We start from the raw sequence: 23,071 nt of genomic DNA on the forward strand, positions 1-23,071 counted from the left end.
AACTAAAAACTCTACGAAATGTTATATATTCAAACTAAACCCGATGCATTGAAAATATGCAAATATGTTTAGTGACTCGTTAAAGTAATAAAAACAAACCAGCCACTATTTACTCCACAAAAAAAAAACATAAAAATGAACAATTTCTGATTTTGTTACACAAGGTGTAGTCTCATTTTTTTATTATGATTTACTTATATTGTATAACCTTTACTTAACATATCAATGTTGCCTTAATAGAGTGTATTGCACAGATTTATAGTAACGGTTTCTGACATAACATTCTGGTGGGAATATTTAGGAATAATTGGTTTTCTGTCTACATGTCTAATGTTTTCATATTAGCAGTAGCTCAGGTGGCAGAGCGGGTTGCCTCATGATCGGAGGGTCATGGGTTTGATTCCAGCTCCCGCCAGGGATATCCTGCGGTTGTGTCCTTGGGCAACACTTCACCCAACTTGCCTGTGTTAGTGGTGGTCAGAGGGGCCGACGGCGCCAAATGGCAGCCTCACCTCTGTCAGACCTCCCCAGGGCGGCTGTGGCTACAAGTAGCTTACCATCACTAGCAGTGTGTGAATGTGAGAGTGTGTGAAAAAGCGTCTTTGGGTGTCTAGAAAAGCGCCATATAAGTTCAATGCATTATTAGTGGGTTCTTAGGACGAAAAGAAATGGCTGCAACAAAGAAAGATCATTGTGTTATCATGGGGTTTATTTGAATAGAAATAAAAATACAACTTGTTAAAAGTAAATTATAAATAAAAAATTTCAATACACACATTTTTACCAAATTGTAGATAATTCAATACACTCAATCAGTCAAGACTTATGATACTTTGCTTTCGTTATAGAACGTTATGATAGTTGTGAAAGCATTTTCACCCTAATAGGATTATCTTTATTAAAATCAGCAAAGAAGTTAAATCAGTTAAATTATTATAGATTATTTGCTGCTTTATCCTGAATATTTGAAGCTTTTTGCTGGATCAGTTTTTACTTGTGGTCAGGAAACTAACCCACCCCACCCCACCCCAAATAACACAAATTAAAAAAATACCTAAGACAAACTGATCAAAATCAATAACTACAGACATTCAGATAAATGTTATCTGATATTATGGAGTAGACTGTCACTTAACCAGGAAATGGTGATCGTATGAAGGGGAAAAAAGACCAGTTAACCAATTTTGAAACTATTTCTGATTCTTATAAAACCAGCTCAACAATACTTAGAAATTCTACCAATCAAACTTCCCATCATTGACTGATGATGTGAACGCATTTTGTTAAATTTGAAGTTAAACATCTGCCTCAAAATTTGCAACTAAATACAAATAATGTTTGTTTGAATCAAAGACCGGCACGAGGCTCAGACAGGAGCAGATGTGCTGGCCTAGAGCTGCAGGTACACTGAAGAGAAGCTCTCCATCCTCTGAACCTCTGAGTTGTCCAACAGCTCTGGTCCGGCAGCCTCCGACTCGCCTTTGTGAGTTTTATCGTGTAGGTTGAGAGATCGTCGGGCCTGGAAGCACTTTCCACAGACCTTGCAGATGTAGGGTTTCTCTCCTGTGTGAATCAGGATGTGTCTCCTCAGGTCCTCATTCTGCATGAAGCCTTTCCCACACACCTGACACAGGAAGCACCTCTCCTTGTTGTGGAAGCGGATGTGAGTGTTCAGTGTCCCTTTCTGGGTGAAGCTCTTCCCACAGATGTTGCAGGAGAACGCTTGTTCACCTGTGTGGATCTTCAGGTGTGTCTTCAAGTTGCCAATTTGGTTAAAGGTCCTTTCGCAGAAGCTGCAGGTGTACGGCTTTTCTCCACTGTGTATCCTCTGGTGCATCAGCAGCGCTGACTGACCAACGAAGGACTTTCCGCAAGTTTCGCAGGTAATGCCAGCGCAGCGATGCGACTGCAGGTGAGTGCTGAGGCTGCTGGTGGAGTCAAAGTGGTGCCCACAAACTGCACAGCAGCAGTTTGGATCCCGCCCATGAAAACTTGCATGTTTAAGTAGGAGTGATTTCTTGTCAAAGGCATCCCCACACACTCTGCAGAAGTACCCGGGTGCTTTCTTTGGTCTTCCACTTACATCAGAGTGATGGACACTCATGTGCTTCCTCAGGCTGAAACTCTTACTAAACTCCTCATTACAAACTTTGCAGGTGTAGACGGCGTTTTCTGCATGCTGCTTCACGTGGCGCTCCAATGACTTCATGTGCCAGAAGGCACGAGGGCACTCTTTGCATTGAAACGGTTTCTCTGGTGCGTGCACCTTTAGGTGAGACGTCAGGTTGCCTTTCTGACAGAACTTTTTACCACAATCCTGACAACGAAACGGCTTCTCTCCAGTGTGCAAACGGGCGTGCTGCTCCAGCGCCACGATGGAGGTGAAGGTTTTCCCGCAGAAGGAGCACGTTTTGCTGTTTTCTTGGTGAGCCTGCAGGTGAGCCGCCAGGCTGTTGGCGGAGTTCAAAACCTCCCCACAGAAGCCACAGCGGCTGTCCGGGTTGCTGAAACAGACCTTTAGGACGTGTTGGAGCAGGAAGCCTTTCCCAGGAGAAAGGCGTCCACACGTGTAGCAGGTGTAGCTCTGATCTGGCTTTGAGCGCTTCCGTTTCTTCACAACTTCTAAAGATCCGAGCGCCAGCAGGTCTCTCTTCTTCTTTCCTAAAGATCCAAACGGTCGACCTCTCTTTCTATTCCCTCTAGATTGAGAAGTCTGTTTCTGCTCACACCAGTCTTCGTCTGGACATTTATCGCTACTTGCGGAGACCGATGGCTGGTAGGATGGTGAGGCGGATCCGGGTGTTGGAGGGCAGGACACATCACTTAAGTTATTTTGTGAGTCATTCAAGTTTTTCAGGTCAGCTTCCGGCTCGAGGTTTAAGTCATTCAAGTTCTGCAGAAACTCTGGAAATATATATAGTACAACCAAATGAATATTAAGGTGAAAATCTTTAGATCTCCCAAACCAGAAATTCACGCAATTTTTATAGCGTTTAATGATCATCACTGAATCATATTACGGCCAAAAATCTGTTTCAAAATAAAACCCCGTGTTTTACAAATGTTTCCCCATTTTGGAAGCCTTTTCAAAAACATTTTCTTTTATTTTAAAAAAACAGAACTCGTTCTCCTTAACTTATTAAATATCTAAACTTCTATGTAATCACCATTATTGGAATCCTCCTCTTCACGGTATGTCACTTCTTCGCTCATGCTGACAGGACTTTTATTTTGAAAATGGCCGGAACTGTGGCTGGACAGCTCGCCAGCTGCGGGTGATTCTGCTCCTGAAGGCGAAAAATCCTTTATCTGATCCGCCCTTTGTAACCTGACTTCGGGGTTTAATATAGTATCAAGCAGGCTCCCCTGGCGATTGATTTCCCGCTCCGACCGCTCCAATTTACCTTCATAATCCAACACAGTTTTCTTAAAAAGAGCTACTATCTCCTCCGCAGCCGCTGCTAGCCGCTCGGTGAGCACAGCTCTCAGTGTCCAGATGTCCGCCGCGTTTTCTCTATTTTCTATCTGCTGTAAAACATCTTCAGCCGCGGCGTTAATCCGTCCATAGACCGACAACCACAGCATATCAACGCTGCACATTCTGCTGCGTTTTGGGTTTTATGAGCCGTGGGAACAGAGACACGTTAGAGATGTAAACACTCTTGTGCAGAGCCCGAAAGAGGAAAGCTAACTAGTGAACAGCGCCCCCTGCTGCACCGGGTGGCTGATTTTAGTTTAGATTTGGTGAAGGACTTTTTTTTTACTCAGGCTTTTGAAATAAACTCGTAAATTTTCAAGCTGCGGTTGAGTATGGAAGCCCATTCCCGCCACTCAGATTTAAAAAAAAATTATTAACTCATAATTATCACTTAGCTATCTCATAATAATGAGATAGTTAAGTTATAATTATGAGATAATAATTGTTTTATTTTTTTCATCTGAGTGGTGGGAATTGGCTTCCATAGATGAGAGTTTAACACTAATAAATTTGAAAAAAATCTGCAGAGTAAAGTAGAAACATTAGTATCTAGAATTATGTTGTGCAGAATACAGATTTTACAAAATGCCTAAATTATAATTTTGTTCTACAGAACCAGTTTCTACAAACAAGTAATGTCTTTTTATTAGCAAATCAAGCCGAGGTCATAAGAATTTGTTATACAAACTGAGACCACATAGGAAGAAGAGCTTTTGAATGTTATTCCCAGCTGCTGTCACCTGTCATTATGTCATGGGACAAAGAAAGTCCTCTGGTCTTTCCTGGGTTCTAAAATTGTACAAATTTAACCTCGTGTAAAAAATAAAAACCAAACTCCAATATGTCATTCGTTATTAAATGAAATAGCTGTTAATCTGAATCTAATTAGAATTGTAAAATTTGCATTCAACGTTTTCTGAAATTTTTTAACCAGTCCTGCTGTTTAGATTTCTCATTAATGCAAATTGCTTAGTTTGCCATTTCAGAATGTTATGTATGTTAAATAAGTCATCGTTGTCCTTAATCAGATTTTCTGTCTGAGAAAAATGTAAAAAACAACAGATTTGTCTCTGAAATAGACTCAAACTAGAAAGCAGAGCGATCATCAACTTTTTATTAAACTGGAATATTCATCATCAATAGTAAACATTATTAAACAAGAAAATGATGCAGTACGGTGTATCGGCCTGTGTAACGTCAGCTGTCTGTCATCATCTTCAGTCTCTGGGGCAGCAGTAGCTCAGGTGGTAGAGCGGGTTGCCTCATGATCGGAGGGTCATGGGTGCGATTCCAGCTCCCGCCAGGGGTATCCCGCTGTTGTGTCCTTGGGCAAGACACTTCACCCAACTTGCCTGTGTTAGTGGTGGTCAGAGGGGCCGACGGCGCCAAATGGCAGCCTCGCCTCTGTCAGACCTCCCCAGGGCGGCTGTGGCTACAAGCAGTGTGTGAATGTGAGAGTGTGTCAAAGCGTCTTTGGGTGTCTAGAAAAGCGCTATATAAGTTCAATGCATTATTATTATTATTATTATTATTATCTTGAGCATCATCGATAAATGTTGGCTTTTGAAAACACATCTAGCGCTTCTTTTTAATTCTTAGTTTTAAATTCTGTGAACACTTCAGTGAGAAAGACGAAATGAAAAAAGGTGACAACCAAATTGTGAAGCTGAACTTTAGAGGAGGCTCAAGTCCTCATCTACAGCTGCAGGTACACTGAAGGGAAGCCCTCCATCCCTGGAACCTCTGAGTTGTTAATACGCTCTGGTCCAGCGCCCTCCACCTCTGATTTGTGAGTTTTATCGTGTAGGTTGAGAGATCGTCTGGCCTGGAAGCACTTTCCACAGACCTTGCAGATGTAGGGTTTCTCTCCTGTGTGAATCAGGATGTGTCTCCTCAGGTCCTCGCTCTGCATGAAGCCTTTCCCACACACCTGACACAGGAAGCACCTCTCCTTGTTGTGGAAGCGCATGTGAGTGTTCAGGGCCACTTTCTGGATGAAGCTCTTCCCACAGATTCTGCAGGAGAACGCTCGTTCGCCCGTGTGGATCTTCAGGTGTGTCCGCAGAATGCCGCGTAGCTTGAATTTCTTTCCACAGGTGCTGCAGGTAAAAGGCCTTTCTTCAGAATGGATCCTCAAATGCAGCAGCAGCTCTGAGAGAAACGGGAAGTGTTTCCCGCAGACTTCGCAGGTCTTGCCGTTGTATTTGTGGGAGTCCAGGTGAGCAGAGAGGCTGTCTACAGAGTCGTACTCATGTCCACAAACTGCACAGCAGCAGTTTGGATCCTCTACATGAGTCCTCGCATGTTTCGTTAAGTTTGCCTTTTTTACAAATGCCTCCCCGCACACCTTGCAACAATTTGTTGGTGGTTTCTTTGTATTTTGAGTGTCTTCTGCCTGATGGACCTTCATGTGTTTCCTCAGGTTGATTTTCATACTAAATTCCTCATTGCACACACTGCAGGTGTGGACCAAATTATCTGTGTGCTGCTTCATGTGGCGCTCTAACGAGGTCATCTGCCAGAAGGCGCTGGGGCACTCTTTGCATCTGAAAGGTTTCTCTGGAGCGTGCACCTTTAAGTGAGACACCAGGCTACTTTTCTGAGTGAACTTTTTACCACATTCGTGACAGCTGAAAGGTTTTTCTCCGGTGTGCAGACGAGCGTGCTGCTCCTGCGCCATGATGGAGGTGAAGGTTTTCCCGCAGAAGGAGCACTTTTTGCTGTTTTCTTGGTGAGCCTGCAGGTGAGCCGCCAGGCTTTCAGCCGAGTCTAAAACCTCCCCACAGAAGCCACAGCGGCTGTCCGGGTTGCTGAAACAGACCTTTAGGACGTGTTGGAGCAGGAAGCCTTTCCCAGGTGAAAGGCGTCCACACGTGAAGCAGCTGTAGCTCTGATCTGGCTTTGAGCGCTTCCGTTTCTTCACAACTTCTAAAGACCCAAGAGCCAGCAGGTCTCTCTTCTTCTTTCCTAAAGATCCGACAGGTCGTCCTCTCTTTTTTTTCTCACCAGATCCAACTGGGCGACCTCTCTTCTTTGTTTTCCTAGATTTGGGAGTCTGACTGTGCTCGCTCCAGTCTTTATCTGAATCGTCTCTACTGCCTTCGGAGGGAGGTGGGTCGGAGGACAGCGAGGGGGAGGCCGGTGTTTGTGTGCAGGAAGCATCGACAACGTCCTTTTCAGAGTGGGACTGATTCAGGTCTGCAGGCTGGACGTTTGAGTCGTTCTGAGCAAAACTCTGGAGCGATTCTGAAAACATAAAAATAAATGCTATTAGTATAAAAAAACAACAAAAAAAGGCTGCAAAAAATACTTTCCAATAAATTCAAGTTTCACATATTCAGAACACACCATTTATAATGTTTGGTTAAAAATGACAGAAAAGTAAAAAGAGAGTCTCTGATGTTCTCCAGGTGATTGAATTTAATTCACAATTTCTATACAGCTTTAGATTCCAGGTAATGACGTCGCTCTGATTTATCCTTTGAGACTAGACAACTGCAGACAAAATGATCATTTTTCTTCTAATTTTAGTTGTTTTTGAACATTGCACATATAACACAACACATGTAAAAGCAGGCAAGGCCACTCCTCCTGCACACACGAGTTGGACTAGCAAGGTACCTCACGAGCTATAGTTTGAAACGGTATGGCTCAGCCCCTTGCCTCCAAAACAAACCTTCCTCCCTTCGCTCTGTCCTCTAGTGAAACATGCAAAGAGAACTCCACCTCAAATGACTGCTCTCCAGCAAAGAAGCTTGCTTCGCTATCAGGAACTATTGCATCAGAGCGGAGTGTGTATGTGTGTTTGTGGTTCAGTTTGGGCGGGTGTGTGTGTGCATGCATGTTTGTTAGCGGCTTGGTTCTCCGAGTGACTGACCGAGAGCCTCTGAGGTGAGAAGCCAAGCAATGCCGCCTAGTGGTGCATTTTTCAAACAGGAAATTTGGGTGGAGTAAGAATATGGTTGGGGGGTGGGGGGGGGCTCCGACACTGGTGCATGAAGTAAGAATGACATCATGTGGTCAAATTTGGGTACTGCAGTCCATGTATCAAAACAAACAAGTCTGCTCTGAGCAACAGTTGTCAGTTATGAATCAGTGCCAGAAGATCCTACAGGGGTGTCAAACATGCGGCCCGCGGGCCGGATTCAGCCCGCAAGCGGGTTAAATCCGGCCCGCGAGATGGTTGTGTAAACTTTATTTTCATACTTTACATTGTAGAGTGAAAATAAACGTATCATTGTGAGCAAGTTTTCTCTGTAATGAGTATAAATAAAACAAAGCTGCGCTCAAGGCTCACACAAGAACTTGAATCACATCCTGAAGTTAGCCGCCACTCAGGATGTGACTTCTGATGTTGATGTGCCGGTGAAAGCTAAAAGATGTAAAGTAAAATGAGTCAAATATACTTTAAGTGCTGCATGAAACTGATCTAGCCATGTGATCTGTAAGCTCTTTGACTCACTAAGGAATGTTTTTTTAATTTATTGATTTTTTTTTCAAATTTTCAAGTACACTTCAGGTGTTGTACTTGTACTATTTTTGATACACTGTCCTCAGGCTCCAGCTTTGTTTTATATTGATTGTATTAAAACAAAGAAAACAATCTGAAGTTGTTTTTAATTTACCGGTCCGGCCCACTTGGGACTAGATTTCCCTCAACGTGGCCCCTGAGCTAAAATGAGTTTGACACCCCTGTTCTAGAAGATGAGCGAAGAGTCAAACACAGCAAGTTGATTAGTAGATAAAAACATTTCACTGTAATATGGAACTGTTGGTAATTTCAAAAAGTAGCTTGAGATGTTTTTGGAGTTAGCTAAGGCTGTTAGCTAAACGTTAGCTTCTGGTCCTCTTCATCTGATTATAGAATAAAACAAAAAGGCCACCATGGCTTGTTGATAACTGAGTCAGAGGACTTCAAGTGCATTACACACAGTGGTGGTGATGAGCAACATGTAGCTACAGCAGCCCTGGGGCACACTGACAGAGCCGAGGTACAAGAAATCATTTTTGGACCGGTCCTTTTGGTTTCCAGTCTGTCCACAACACCGCAGCTCTTCACTGTCCGGTGTCGAATTACAAATGGCAGCGCAGCAGTGAGCGTTGGTGCAGACTTGGCCACCTTGTGAGCTCACATGTGATTGGCTCTGCAACCAGGAAGTATGGAGGCAGGACAGAGTGTGAACAAAGACTAAATCCCTCTTTGGCCTTTTTAAAAAGGAGAAAAACTGACGACCACCCAGTCGGATAACTTCTCATTTCAATTGAGTGTGGAATAATGCGGCTTGGAGTCCATACTGCTTCCCAGAAATCACTGAGTCCAATCAGAGCATTCACACCTGCAACAGTGCAGTGCGGTTCCGGAGCTCCGGAAAGTTTCCGCGTGGAAGCCGTACGGAAACCAGACTGCATCTTTTGTGGTCCCGTTTCCGTACGGCTTCAGTAAAGACCAAAAAGCATCGAGTCAGCATTCACAGGCTGAGGTGCAGATCCAGATCCAGAAAGTTTCTGCATGGAGTCCACCTTTTCCAGCCTTTTGGATTCCAGACCACATCTGTTTGGAACTCGGTATAAACAAGCCGTTAAATCTAGACCTTTTTCTGTGTCAACACACCTGATTTTAATCAGTAGGTAAATAACATTCAATTCAGTTTTAACTTAAATTCAGTATTTTTATGTAGCGCCAAATCGCGACAAGAGTTGTCTTCAGGCCCTTCACAAAATAATCATTTCAATTGAGTTCAGCTCATTATGCTAATTTGTTAAGTGTCATACAGATTATTTGTGCTGCCACTGACCTCACCTTTACCTTACAGTCCATATACAGATAACTTTAGGTCTTCTCTACTGAGTAAAGATTTTCCATACTGAAGACTGGATGTAAGCTGCGTTTACTGACAGGGGCAAAATGGATCTGTTCAATTCTGGTTACCACCCAACTGATCGGTGCATCACCAGAGCTTTTGGACACTTTGTTACCAACGACCTGTCACAACACAAGTTGACGCAGAAATGAAAAAAAGCAGAAGAGTTTTCCCCAAAACTTCCAGGTCTTACCATGATGTGACTGCAGTGGAGGGACAAGACTTTCTGTGGAGCCGTTCCGATCATGCTCATGAGTCCCTTTGTGCTTAATGAAGAGTATCTCATGGGTAAAGGATTCCCCGCAGACTTTGCAGGAGCATGACGACGATTCCTTCACCAACATCTCATTGCCAACCATCTCTGTTTGATGGACCTTCATGTGTTTCCTCAGGATGATCTTCTTACTAAACTCTTTATTACAAACGCTGCAGGTGTGGACGACCTTGTGTGTGTGCAGTCCTGTGTGGCGCTCTAATGAGCTCCTGTGACAGAAGGCACGAGGGCACTCTTTACATCTGAAAGGTTTCTCTGAAGCGTGCACCTGTAGGTGAGACGTCAGGTTGCCTTTCTGACTGAACTTTTTACCACATTCAGCACAGCTAAACGGTTTTTCTCCGGTGTGCAGACGAGCGTGCTGCTCCTGCGCCATGATGGAGGTGAAGATTTTCCCGCAGAAGGAGCACTTTTTGCTGTTTTCTTGGTGAGCCTGCAGGTGAGCCGCCAGGCTTTCAGCAGAGTCTAAAACCTCCCCACAGAAGCCACAGCGGCTGTCCGGGTTGCTGAAACAGACCTTTAGGACGTGTTGGAGCAGGAAGCCTTTCCCAGGAGAAAGGCGTCCACACGTGAAGCAGCTGTAGCTCTGATCTGGCTTTGAGCGCTTCCGTTTCTTCACAACTTCTAAAGACCCGAGCGCCAGCAGGTCTCTCTTCTTCTTTCCTAAAGATCCGAAAGGTCGTCCTCTCTTTTTTTTCTCACCAGATCCAACTGGACGACCTCTCTTCTTTGTTTTCCTAGATTTGGGAGTCTGACTGTGCTCGCTCCAGTCTTTATCTGAATCATCTCTACTGCCTTCGGAGGGAGGTGGGTCGGAGGACAGCGAGGGGGAGGCCGGTGTTTGTGTGCAGGAAGCATCGCCAACGTCCTTTTCAGAGTGGGACTGATTCAGGTCTGCAGGCTGGACGTTTGAGTCGTTCTGAGCAAAACTCTGGAGCGATTCTGAAAACATAAAAATAAACGCTATTAGTATTAAAAAAAAACAAGGCTGCAAAAACTACTTTCCAATAAATTCAAGTTTCACATATTCAGAACACACCATTTGTAATTTTTGGTTAAAAATGACAGAAAAGTAAAAAAAAGAGTCTGATGTTCTCTAAACCAGTGGTTCCCAACCTTTTTCCCAAGGGACCCCGTTTTTTACCAGTAAAATTTTTGACGACCCCCTCCCATTCTCTCTTCCAGTACAAACAGGATTAATAAATGATAAACGTGTTCAAGCACATTTTAATATGCTTTGATTCAATAGATAACAGTAATAGTAGGCTCCAGTACAGAACAAAGTCATTAACAAAACCAAACAGAGCATAATGTGCTTGACAGTTTGTATTACTTTTCTGAACACATTGTTTCTTGTAAACACTGATAAATCAATCATTCCTTTCAATAAACGTTTGACACATAAAAAATACACCGAGCAAAATGTACTTAAATGTGTATATTACTGTTTATACTAGATTATTTACCGTAAACGCTGTGATTAATCAACCAGTCCTATCTTTAATGAACTTTTGACACTTGAAAATAAAACTGTGAGCTGAGCAAAAGTGTGTTACTTTTTCTGTACTAATTATTTCCCGTCTTAATATCAGTAAACTTTTCACTCATGAAAAAAATGTGAGCAAAATGTAGGCTATAAACAAGTAATAAATGAAGTTTTAACCCCTTGGTGATGGCGACCCACTGAGAGGTTTTGGCGCCCCCTTGTGGGGGTCGGGACCCCCAGGTTAAGAACCACTGCTCTAGGTGATTGAATTTAATTCACAATTTCTATACAGCTTTAGATTCCAGGTAATGATGTCGCTCTGAATTATCCTTTGAGACTAGACAACTGCAGACAAAATGATCATTTTTCTTCTAATTTTAGTTGTTTTTGAAAATTGCACATATAACACAACACATGTAAAAGCAGGCAAGGCCACTCCTCCTGCACACGAGTTGGACTAGCAAGGTACCTCACGAGCTATAGTTTGAAACAGTATGGCTCAGCCCCTTGCCTCCAAAACAAACCTTCCTCTCTTCGCTCTGTCCTCTAGTGAAACATGCAAAGAGAACTCCACCTCAAATGACTGCTCTCCAGCAAAGAAGCTTGCTTCGCTATCAGGAACTATTGCATCAGAGCGGAGTGTGTATGTGTGTTTGTGGTTCAGTTTGGGCGGGTGTGTGTGTGCATGCATGTTTGTTAGCGGCTTGGTTCTCCGAGTGACTGACCGAGAGCCTCTGAGGTGAGAAGCCAAGCAATGCTGCCTAGTGGTGCATTTTTCAAAATGATCCTAAAGGTCGACCTCTCTTCCTTTTCTCACCAGATCCAACTGGGCGACCTTTCTTCTTTCTTTTCCTAGATTTGGAAGCCTGGCACTGTTCGTCTTCATCTTCTCCACTGGTCGTAGAGACAGGTGGGAGGTAGGTCAGCTGAGTGGGGCAAGGCATTAATGGGAGGGAAATATCACTGAAGTCATTTTCAAAATAGAACAGATTCGGATCAGCTGCAGGCTGGAGGTTTGAGTCGTTCACATTCAGCTGAGACTCTGAAAATACAAATGTATCTTCTTAACAAATAATCCATGACAACGCCGATATAAATGAAACTTTTATAATCTCTGAATGTTTCAAAACTTTGATTTTGCAAAAGTTTCTAAAACCACAGTGCAAATCTGTCACTTTTGGCCATCTTGCAGCCCCTGATGGGGCGCTCCGCCTCCCTCCCAGTTGCTCAGTCAGAAACTGGCTGCACTCTTTATTTTAGGCAAATAATTCCCTGAGCCAAACACTGACAGAAAATAAATGAACAAAAGTTTATAAAGTTTGAATTGTTTATAGAGGCAGTAGAGACCCAGAGGCAGCACAAACTGATGCAAAAGGGGAGTTTTGTATAATATGTCACCTTTAATTAACAGTATTAGTCATTCATAAGCCCACGTTATTGTTGACTAGTTATCGTGACTTTTTATACAAAATAAAACGAATACTCTTTGTCCTTAATGCTAGTTAATCACCATTATATGCGGTATCCACTTCATGGTCTGTCACCTCTTCGCTCAAGCTGGCAGGGCTTTTATTTTGAAGGTGACCGGAATTGTGTCTGGATAGCTCGTTAGCTGCAGGTGATGGTGCTCCTGAAGGCGAAAAATCCGCTCTCTGCAACCTGACTTCGGGGTTTAGTAAAGTATCAAGCAGTCTCTTCTGGCGGCGGATTTCCCGCTCCGACCGCTGCAGTTTATCTTCATAATCCACCACAGTTTTCTTAAAAAGAGCTACAATCTCCCCCGCAGCCGCTGTTAGCCTTTCGGTGAGCAGAGCTCTCAGCGTCCAGATTTCCGCCGCTTTTTCTCCCGTTTCCATTTGCTGTAAAACATCTTGAGCCGTGGCGTTAATCCGCTCATAGACCGACAACCACAGCAGCTCAACGCCGCACATTACACCGGTTTCTGTTTGGGTCGGAATTAGAATTTGTAGGGATGTTAACACGCGTTCTTCCTTTCCTCCTAACGAGTGTAAACAGCGACACCTGCTGGACTGGAGAGATGTTTTGATTTGTTTATTTTTCTATTTTGCTGCTGAAAAATTGTTCTTATAACAGTGTAATTTGGTAGATGCTTAGCACTAGAATAAGAATAATTAAAATAACAATGATTGAAGTTCTGATTTAAAGCTAAGATGAATGGGTATTTATACTGATGTAACTTGTACAATAATGTGTGTTCACATCGGTTGTCCAGTAATCGGAAGGTTGCAGGTTCGATCCCGGCTCCGGACAGAGAATTCTGCTGTTGTGTCCTTGGGCAAGACACTTAACCCACCTTGCCTGCTGGTGGTGGTCGGAGGGACCGGTGGCGCCTGTACTCAGCAGCCTCGCCTCTGTCAGTGCACCCCAGGGCAGCTGTGGCTACATCGTAGCTCATCACCATCAGTGTGTGAATGGATGAATGATACACTGTAGTGTAAAGCGCTTTGGAGTCCTTACTCTGAGAGGCGCTATACAAGTGCGGGTCATTTATCATTTATCATACATCAAACTTGGTTGCAAATCAGGAAAACGGTTGGTGTCTAAATTTAAATATGATCCAAATGACTTTCGTTTTATTTACTTTACCCGTTTGACATATTAAGCATTGTCTCAAGTTTTCTGAGGAACAAAAACTTTTTTTTTGTTTATATATTTGCAAAAATATGTGAGACGAACCCAGAGGTTCTGCTCTCTGATATCCTGGAGATCTCCTGCTGCAGGCCCCAAGTCCTGCAACCCGGTCACACACCACCAGAGGCCAGCAGAGAGTGTTGTGGAGCAGCTGCATCCAATAACTCAGCAGCTGCACCTGAAGCCTTTTTAAGCCTCCCAACTTCATCATTCAGGGAGACACAGCTACAGAGGAGACTCTGTGTTAAAACCGTGATCTCTCCTAGACTCTGTATCTAGTTCCTGTGATTGCCATTCGTAGGTTTTGGACTGCTGTCAGTGTCCTAGAGTTTTTGATATAGATATTTGTTGACTGGTAATATCCCTGAGTTAATAGTTTCTATATAGTTAAGGATATAAATTGTGCTTTTTGCCTCCTGTTATTGTTTAATCTCCCAATCCTCAGTTTAGCTTGACTTTGTTTTGTTTTGGAGGATTTTTAGTTAAAGAGCAAGTCACTCCAAATCTAACATTTTTTTTTTGCTGATAAACTCTATAAATGAGTGTCTGATTGTGCTGTAGACACGTGTAGTCAATAATTCGGTACTTTAGTGCATCTTAGTTAAAATTTAAATATTCTGCCTAAAACTGTCCGTTGTCAGGCAAAAACTCTGCACTGCATTCGAATTTAAATCTGCCATCGCTATTGGCTAAGAGGTACACTATGATGTTAAATGGTACATTATGATGTCACAATGTTGTGAGTGTGTGTATTTTGGGCCATTCCCATCTGTACCGGGTTGACCCGGGCTGGGTAGCGTAGGTTGTTTAACATATCTGGGTGGCCTGGTATTTTTCCGGGCCAACCAAGGCTCATTCTCAGCCCTCTTCTCGAGGGGGTCTGCTTCAGGCCGACCAGGGCCAACACACCCACTGCTGACAGCAAATCCACACCTTCCATTAGAGCAAGCCTCTGATTGGTGGATAGAATCAGCCCACATGGGCTTAAGACAAGGATGTGTGGAATCAACCGGGCCAGGCTGGGGCTGACTGGGGCTACCCGGCCCGGGCCGACCCGGTACAGATGGGAATGGCCCATTTGTTAGCGGCTTTGCCCTTTCGGTCTGCTAGACAACAGCATTTGTTGCATTTTTCAAACAGGAAGTGGGAGTTGAGTAAGAATCTGGTAGGGGGTGACTTGCTCTTTAAAGAGGTGCAGTTTGATGTTTGAAAAATGCAACAAATGTCGTTGCGTGGCAGACCGAGAGGGCGGAGCTGCTAACAAATACACACACACAGGCTCACGACAGCATTGTGACATCATAATGTACCAGTTTACATCATAGCATACCTCTTAGCCAATAGCGGTGGCAGATTTAAATTAAAATGCAGTGCAGAGTTTTTACCTGACAACGGCACAACACTGCCAGTTTTAGGCAGAATATTTAAATTTTAACTAAGATGCACTGAAGTGCCAAATTATTGACGACACGTGTCTGCAGCACGATTAGACACTCGTCTGTTTAGTTTATCAGCAAAAAAAAGTTGATTTGGGGGTGACTTGCTCTTTAAGGAGATTTCTAGCTTCTGTTTTGTAGGTCGTTTTAGTGTTGTTAATGGTTTAGGGTTATTCTTTTTGTTTCTTTAGTGGTCGGTTTAGTTTAAAATATGTGTTTTCCGTTCTTGGACTCTTCTCTGGTTAACACCAGAGAGAGCGCTTTTAGTTGTTGTTGGTTTGCTGCTCCCTGTTTCAAGCAGAGGGAGTTTATTTAGTTTGTTTATTAAACACCTTTTACCCCACTTTTGTAAATAAACCTTTTGAAAAACTATTTCATTAAACTCCTTCCATTCACTTATTTCCCATCACAAACGGACACCATCCATCACTGTCCATCCCTTTTTATTTTACATTATTTTATTTTACTCTGTGTTCTCCCCTCACCACTCCTAGATGCCAGAGGGAACATAACAATATGAAAAAAGTAAAATTTACAAAAGTGACACAATTATTTTTCTTTAAATACCCATAATAAAAACTGTCATTTAACTGGAAATTTACCAAAACAGACTTTTTACACATTTATTTAATGAAACTTTCTGAATAAAACAAACAAAAGACAAAACAATACTACAGAAAATTTACATTTTCTTTAAATCAGAGAAAAATAGACTTAGAGCAGTAACCATTCAGTCAAGAAGATAAATAAAATAAAGCAAGAAACGTGCAACATTTTTTATCATCAGTCCCGTCTGACATCACATCAGGAAAAGGTGAAAGTGTTAAAATCAAAAACATAAACACAACTAGTTATCACTCTGATATTAAAAAGTATTCTTATATATAAACCATGAGACAGTTTAATAAAACTTGTTACAGTTGTCCTCGGTTAAGAACAAATTGTTTACTGCATGAGAGAAGAAAATAAAAGTAAAATAAAAGACTAAAAATATAAAATAAAATATTTTAAGGGTTTAGGTGAAAATATTTGGGGGTTAATAGAGTGCAGAATAACTATTTATAAAATACAAATAGTAGTATATCATGTAAACAAGCCTCAATATTAGATTATAATAAACAAGTGTTACAAAATATGCATTTAGTCCTCGGTGAACTTTTAAAGTGGTTTGTAAAATGTTGACCAAGATCAACAGTCAGGAGTGTATTAAGGAGTATTTTTTAACAAATATGAAAGTAATAATTTAGTAAGAGACAGTTTTTCTTTCATCCTTTGTGCATCTCTGTCCAGTCCTCCTTATTTTATGTCATCAGGAGTATTCTCCGAAGCAAGTTCAACATAGCTGAGTTTTCTTCCCTCAGTCTGGTTTGACAAACACAAATCTCCACAAGATTACAGGTACAACAGTGATTATGAGGTTAAATTGGTCATTTAAGCTTCCAACTTACACACAAAAAGCTGCATTTCCAACATTAGACACTTTTTCTTCTCTCTCTCTCTCAGTTTATATATAAATTGTCAAATTTGTATTTTATCATCATACTACTTTTAAGAGTAGCTTGTGAGTGGATTCAAGTTTCAAAATAAACTTTTCACATGTCTGATGCTGAGAACCATGAATAGTTCTGATTAAATGCTTATTCACTTATGATCAAAATCAACAGGCTATATTATTTATAATTGCACTTAAAATATTTATCTGACTGAACCTGTTTTATGTTTATTTATTTGGCAGATGCTTTTATCTAAAGCGACTTACAATTTATAACCTATAGGGCATGTTGTGATCTGTGGGGGAAACCGGAGGAAACCCACGCATGCATGGGGAAAACACACAATTCCACAAAGGCCGCAGGCGAGTTTTGAACCGGCGAACTTTGTGCTGTGCGACAACAGAGCTAACCACTGCGCCACCATGCAGGCCATGTTTTGTGGTTTATTAAAGAATCTGATTTGTTCTGAAGACGACGGCAGAGTTTCTACTTTTTTTTGACAATCTGATGTTTATTTTAAAATGTTTTAGGATCTGACAGTTTCAGTCTGATTTTTCTACCTGAAAATCAATAAGAAAAGAATTGTGTGTGTGTGTGTGTGTGTGTGTGTGTATGAGAGATATCTAAACCTCAGTCTTAATTTATTATAAACCTAGGTCAACATAAATTGGGTAAAAATAAATAGATGAAAGCATTCTGAAAACAAAATCCTGTGCATTTTTCAATGGAAGTGTAGGGATGCACCGATCAGGTTTTTTGCTGCCGATCACCGATACCGATATCAAAGAATGCTGATCACCGATACCGATATCAAAGAATGCTGATCACCGATACCGATCACGTGGATTGGCCAGAAATTTTCTACAACATTATAATGAGTGCTACAAACTACATAATCTGGGAATAAAGGAAATGCAACCTAATCTAAAATGGTCTGGCTGATCGGTCTGCTTTGATCTCTTTGGAAAACTCCGATCAAAACCGATAGGGGCGCTATCGGCCGATTGGGATCAAATGCCGATCCATCGGTGCATCCCTATGGAAGAGGTTGTTCTTTTCCTCAAACTCTGAGATCAGAGTCGACCTTCATCTTGAAGGGGATGGCAATCAAGTGGATTAAGGGTTTTAAATAGTTTTCTACAGACTCTGATGGATCAAACACGACGGGGAATATGTGTCTTTCCGTGATGACTCTAAATTAAGCTGGAAGCAATATTTCCACGAATTTCCAGGATTAAATGCCTTCTGCGGACATCCCAACAACCCAGAAGGAGGTGATGTGAGACTTGTCGAGTCCACCTTCCTCAGTCTGCAGGTCACAGCTGGATGAAGTCAGGAAGAATGTCCCCTTGTTGCTTTGGGACGGACATCACAGCCGAGTCTTTGGCAGCCTGCTCTTCTGTGTGGATCTTCATGTGCGAGTACAGCGAGCGCTTCTCCTGATAGCTCTTCTCACACAAATGGCAGCTGAAGGGTTTCTCCCCAGTGTGTGTCCGCATGTGTCTCTTTAGGTCAGTGTTCTGGACAAAGCCCTTGCTGCAGAGCTGGCACATGAACGTTTTGTCTTTCTTGTGGAACCTCTCGTGTCTCTCCAGTGAGATCTTCTGGCAGAACCTTTTCCCGCAGAGACTGCAGATGAACGGCTTCTCGCCCGTGTGGATCCTCTTGTGAGAGTCCAGGTTGCCGATCTGCCTGAAGCTCTTGTTGCAGACCCTGCAGGTGAACGGCTTCTCCCCCGTGTGGATCCTCTTGTGCACATCCAGATGTTGGTTCATGGTGAACTTCTTACCGCAGACATCACAGGGGTAAATTCTGGGCTTTCCCCCCACGTGGCTCTTAATGTGTCTTTTTAGAACACTGTTTTCAATAAAAGTCTTTCCACAGAACTCGCAGATGTATGGTCTCTCTCCAGAGTGCATCTTCATATGTTTCTCCAAAGAGCCCTTCCTTGAGAAATCCTTACCACAGTCTTTGCATCTGAAGGGTTTCTGTCCCGTGTGTCTCCTCATGTGCGTGTCCATGTCCTTGAACTTGATGCCACAGATTTCACATACTCTATTAGTTTCTCTGTGACTCTGGATGTGAAGTTGAACGCTCTCCGCAGACTCGGATTGCTCACCACAAACACCACAACGAAAGTCAGAATCCTTGAAATGTGTCTCCGTGTGGCGCAATAAGTTACCTTTGCTGTGAAAAGAATTCCTGCAGACCTTGCAGGAGTGAGGAGGAGTCGGACTCTGTTTGCTCCCTTCGATTAACTGCTTGTCGGATTTGGGAATCTCGATATGCTGCTCCAGTTCAGGACTTGTTGGAAAGTCTTTCCCACAGTCCTTGCAGCTGAAAGGCACCGCTTTGTTGTGGTCGCTTTTGCAATGCTCCAGTGAGTTGGAGTTACTGAGCTCTTCGGAGCAAGCGGTGCATGTTAATGCATTTTCTGCTGTTTGGGACTTTAGGAGGGTCAGCATGTTAGCCTTTTTGCTGAAGCTCTTTCCACAGAGGTGACAGTTAAAGAGTTTCTCACCTGCGTGGAGCTTCAAGTGTGTTTCTTGAGCTCGGATTGAGTGGAACTTCTTACCACAGACATGGCAGGTCTTGCTTCTGCTGCTGTGAGTCTGCAGGTGTAGTGTCAGATTATCACTGGAGTCCAAATGTTTGCCGCACACACCACACCGGCACTCATTCTCCTTTGCGTGATCCTCTACATGTTTTATTAGAACAACTTCACTGTCAAAGGACTTTCCACACACCCTGCAGCCATGAGATTGTTCCTCAGCGACATTATCCTCATCTTCTTCCTCCTCCTCCTCTTCTGTTGCATCATCTGGAGAGGCTGCTGGTTGGTTCAGTTTGGACTTTGACCTTGAAGAGTTACCAGGAAGGAGCTTCTTCAATCTCAACTCTAAAGAGAAAACACACAACACATTTATTTAATGTTTTAAATTTAACCTGTAGTGTTTTGAATTTCTTTTATTTCACATGACTTATTTTCAGCGAGAAATGCCCATTAGAAGTCAAATGTAAAGATGCATGGATGCTGAAAATTTTATGATCTGCCTATACCAGTTTTGCCCAATTCCAATTAATCAAACTGATCTGATTGTTAAAAGCAAAGTTTTAAAAATGTATGATGACACAGAAAATTATGATTTGATATTTTAACCCTTTGATGCATAATGGTCACTACAGTGGACAGGTACTCAAAATTGTTATTTATTTTTGCTATTAAGCACAGCTGTTGAAGACTTTATTGCATTTGAGCCCCTCCGTTTGGACTTCAGTAAGCCAAGCCACCATATTTCATGCTCAGAATGCACGCTGTCCACTGAGGTGGACATGTAATAATTTATTTGTAAATTATAAAATTTTACAAAAAATATTTGTTGAAATTTGTTTCATTCACACCTAAAGACGAATGAAAAAAATTGTTTTAAAAAATCATGGTTGAAGATTTCATAATTCATGCATCAGAGGGTTAAAATTTCCTTGTGAAAAATCAACCCTTGCCAGTTTGAAACGTGGCTGAACTTGTGAGTTTATGGGCTATGGCTGGTGGTCAAATGTTTACTTCCGCTTGATGATGCATTCACAGACCAAGAAAAAAACAGATTTTTTTTTATTTCACACTGGCCAATTACAGATTAAAATAATTGTGCTGAACAGTAGCCACCTCTAATCACCAGCAGATGTTTTAGTGCAACAAGCATTTGTGCAACTGTCAAGGTTAATCTAAAAAAAAGTCGCAATAAAGTCGAAACTCCAGAAAAGGAGAGTAAATTACTCAAGTTGAATTTTGTTCCTAAAATTGCTGCTGAATGTGTGAAGCTGCACACTGACTTCTCCGGTTCATTCCACGATCCGCTGTCTGAGGCTCAAGATGCTTCAGCGACCCTCTTTCGACCGATCTGCTTGCTTCAAACGCGTTGAAGATGAGCTCCACGGCCGCGGTGATTCTCTTCATCACCAGCATCCGCAGCTCCTCCAGCTCTGCTTGGCTGCGCTCCTGCAGCAGCCTGAAAATCTCCCGAGCAGCTTCTGCTAACTCTTTTTCGATTGAGGTCTTTAACCTTTTCTTTGCGGACCGTTTTTTGGACATTTTGATGGCTCCCGCGAGACAAAAAGAGGAAAAATGTAAACAAAACGAGTGAACTTCCGGGATCCCAAGCGTAGGAATCAGACGTTTCCGACGTACGCACTGACGTCACGCACATGCACTGTCATGTGTTTCGGCTTCAAGTCTCCTGGTCGCTCATATCGAAACAAGTTAAAAATTAGCAAAAGACGCCTCGTTTAACACATCCCAGGTGAAACCTGACGAGTTTTTTTGATAGTTTAGCGCTTTTACCTTCGAGTTTTAGTTTTCCTTCCGTATATTTTTGAATAAAATACGCACTATAAACAAAGTGTTACTCCGCGTAAGGACCTAAATAGATTTGCCTGCTTAACGCTAATCAACTGGTTTTCTGGGTAGTATAACTAAAACCGTGCCGTAAATTGTTATGGTAATATTGAGGGATAAGGTCTGGTAAATTCGGCATATGTTAAATCTACAGTAAAGCGGTAGTAATGTGGCTAAGCTGCGGGCTGTACACTACCATAATAAACGTTTCATTTTTTACATAAATTTTGCTTCAAACATTTTCAAAGTCACTAAACATGATCAGCCAAGTTCTGAAATGTGAAATTGTATTGGTGGATGAGATTAAGCATTTGGCCTAAAGACGGTTTCTGTTTTGTTTTTTAGGTCTGAAAACATCAACTGGGAGTAGAAATCTGCCACATTAGAGAAGTTGTGCAGGTGAGAAGAAAAAAAAAGGGTTTACCAAAGAGGTGGCTGGATTATTGCCCTGTTGGACAGAGGATACCAGGAACCAGATTTATTGCATTCAAAGTGCCTTTAAAACCATCAGTTACCTTTCAGGGTCCCAAGTCCCACTCTTTTGACTTGTGGGATTTGTTGGATTCTGTGGAACGTCAGAACCAGGAGCTGGGTCTGATCATTGATCTTACCTTCACCACCAAGTACTACAAATTGTCAGATGTCCCACAGTCCTGTTGTTACATCAAGATCTTAATCGAGGGCCACAGAGTTCCATCTGACGCTGCCATCCTGAGCTTCAAACGAGCTGTGAGGCAATTCTTGAAGGAGAATGAAAACAACGACAAATTAATTGGAGTCCACTGTACCCACGGCCTGAACCGCACAGGGTACCTGGTCTGCAGATATCTGATAGACGTAGATGGACTCCGTCCTGCAGCTGCTCTGGAGCTCTTTAACTCCTACAGAGGCCATTGCATTGAGAGGAAAAACTACCTGGATGACCTGCTGAGAGGCACTAAGAGAAGCAACACTGACATAGATAAGCCAGAGACGAGTGCACGTAGAGGGCTTGCAATGCAGAAATTATCACAGGGAGCAAAATCAGAAGGGCAACGACCAGAGACTGTCACTGCAGTACAGACGAGTCAGTGTTCTGAGAATAACTCAGCGAAGAATAAACAAACTAATGAGAAACAATCATCTAAAAGACGCAAACGCAGACCCAAGCGACCCTCAAAGGTGGATCAAAAGTCCTGTGATCGATCTGGAGTGGATGGACTTCCATCCTCACCTCGACTCTTAAGCATGATGGAGCAGGAATAAACAAACCACGGTATCAAAGTTCTTCATTTGATCGGACAGAATTCAGTGAGCAGAAACAGCATCATTTTTGGGTTATTGCCATTTTTGAAGATAAAAAATCTCCCCTTTTGAGTCATAAACAAGAAAATGAGTGATGTAACCAAATCCGTGAAAGCAGATTTATTTAGCTCAACCATTTGAAACGTTTTTTTTAGCAAACTGGAAACTATAGATGAATTATCAGCCTCTAACAGACTCTTATTTTGGTAGCATTGCTTGAAATTGTGGCCATGATAACCAATGGGAACGATTGTTAAAAAGGTTTTTATAAAATGTCATTGAATACATACAACTGCAGTCAGTTTGCAAATTAAATAAATGCTTTGTGGTTTTACTTTAATTAATTTAGCAATTTAATAAAGTTTGTCAAACGTTTTTTGCCCTAGATTATTTGACTTTTTTCTTTTTAACCGTGTCCTGTCTGGCTGTGAAGCAAACAGAATTGATGTCTGAATGCTGGTAACAAGCCTTACAGATTTACTCTCAGGTGGAGCATCAAAGCGTCTGCTTTTAATGTCACGCCTGATACTTAAAACTTTATTGTTATTGTTTTTGAATGCTTTGTAATTCCGACCAGACACGGAGTCGGAGGTGAAAGAGAAAGGAAAAGATAAAAGGTAGGGAGAGAGGGGGGAAGGGGGTGGGGGGAGTTCCACAAAAATAAACAATAATGAACAAGAGTCTGCTTCTAGACCTGCAGAAAAAGACAAA

At 42.3% G+C, this 23,071-nt stretch overlaps 4 protein-coding genes across 5 annotated transcripts; 1 reads left to right on the forward strand and 3 right to left on the reverse strand.

Annotated features, from left to right (window-relative positions):
- Positions 1-1,168: 1,168 nt before the first annotated feature.
- On the reverse strand, positions 1,169-3,703 carry LOC139064293 (oocyte zinc finger protein XlCOF6-like). Its single transcript, XM_070547614.1, has 2 exons — positions 3,168-3,703; positions 1,169-2,904 (listed from the first exon to the last, which is right to left on the reverse strand). The coding sequence occupies exons 1-2, from the start codon at positions 3,598-3,600 to the stop codon at positions 1,391-1,393; spliced, it is 1,947 nt and encodes a 648-aa protein (XP_070403715.1). The 5' UTR covers positions 3,601-3,703; the 3' UTR covers positions 1,169-1,390.
- A 1,332-nt stretch (positions 3,704-5,035) lies between these two features.
- LOC129164565 (zinc finger protein 11) lies at positions 5,036-13,097 on the reverse strand. Of its 2 annotated transcripts, XM_054745028.2 has the most exons (4): positions 12,610-13,097; positions 11,917-12,141; positions 9,533-10,555; positions 5,036-6,724 (listed from the first exon to the last, which is right to left on the reverse strand). In XM_054745028.2, the coding sequence occupies exons 1-4, from the start codon at positions 13,028-13,030 to the stop codon at positions 5,175-5,177; spliced, it is 3,219 nt and encodes a 1,072-aa protein (XP_054601003.2). In that variant the 5' UTR covers positions 13,031-13,097; the 3' UTR covers positions 5,036-5,174. The 2 variants fall into 2 exon arrangements, with proteins under 2 accessions (XP_054601003.2, XP_054601004.2); XM_054745029.2 differs by lacking the exon at positions 11,917-12,141.
- Positions 13,098-17,864: 4,767 nt separating this feature from the next.
- LOC107394583 (oocyte zinc finger protein XlCOF6) lies at positions 17,865-20,873 on the reverse strand. Its single transcript, XM_070547618.1, has 2 exons — positions 20,515-20,873; positions 17,865-19,579 (listed from the first exon to the last, which is right to left on the reverse strand). Exons 1-2 carry the CDS (start codon positions 20,771-20,773, stop codon positions 17,997-17,999), a joined length of 1,842 nt encoding a protein of 613 aa, XP_070403719.1. The 5' UTR covers positions 20,774-20,873; the 3' UTR covers positions 17,865-17,996.
- A 554-nt stretch (positions 20,874-21,427) lies between these two features.
- LOC107394479 (RNA/RNP complex-1-interacting phosphatase) lies at positions 21,428-22,735 on the forward strand (the record flags this gene model as incomplete). Its single annotated transcript, XM_015973423.3, has 1 exon — positions 21,428-22,735. A coding segment is annotated over one exon (894 nt), but the record flags the coding sequence as incomplete, so codon positions are not given.
- Between the last annotated feature and the right edge of the window lie 336 nt (positions 22,736-23,071).

Source organism: Nothobranchius furzeri, chromosome 19 (genome assembly GCF_043380555.1).
Source record: "Nothobranchius furzeri strain GRZ-AD chromosome 19, NfurGRZ-RIMD1, whole genome shotgun sequence".
Lineage (NCBI taxonomy): Eukaryota > Metazoa > Chordata > Actinopteri > Cyprinodontiformes > Nothobranchiidae > Nothobranchius > Nothobranchius furzeri.

Coding starts and splice junctions, on each gene's coding strand:
- LOC139064293 (XM_070547614.1), bottom strand. CDS start 3,600: ATGTGCAGCGTTGATATGCTGTGGTTGTCGGTCTATGGACGGATTAAC. Junction 2,905..3,167: donor AGAGGAGGATTCCAATAATG/GTGATTACATAG, acceptor ATATATTTCCAG/AGTTTCTGCAGAACTTGAAT.
- LOC129164565 (XM_054745028.2), bottom strand. CDS start 13,030: ATGTGCGGCGTTGAGCTGCTGTGGTTGTCGGTCTATGAGCGGATTAAC. Junction 12,142..12,609: donor AGTGGATACCGCATATAATG/GTGATTAACTAG, acceptor TTGTATTTTCAG/AGTCTCAGCTGAATGTGAAC. Junction 10,556..11,916: donor AGGTCGCCCAGTTGGATCTG/GTGAGAAAAGGA, acceptor TTATGTTTTCAG/AATCGCTCCAGAGTTTTGCT.
- LOC107394583 (XM_070547618.1), bottom strand. CDS start 20,773: ATGTCCAAAAAACGGTCCGCAAAGAAAAGGTTAAAGACCTCAATCGAA. Junction 19,580..20,514: donor TCGTGGAATGAACCGGAGAA/GTCAGTGTGCAG, acceptor TTTTCTCTTTAG/AGTTGAGATTGAAGAAGCTC.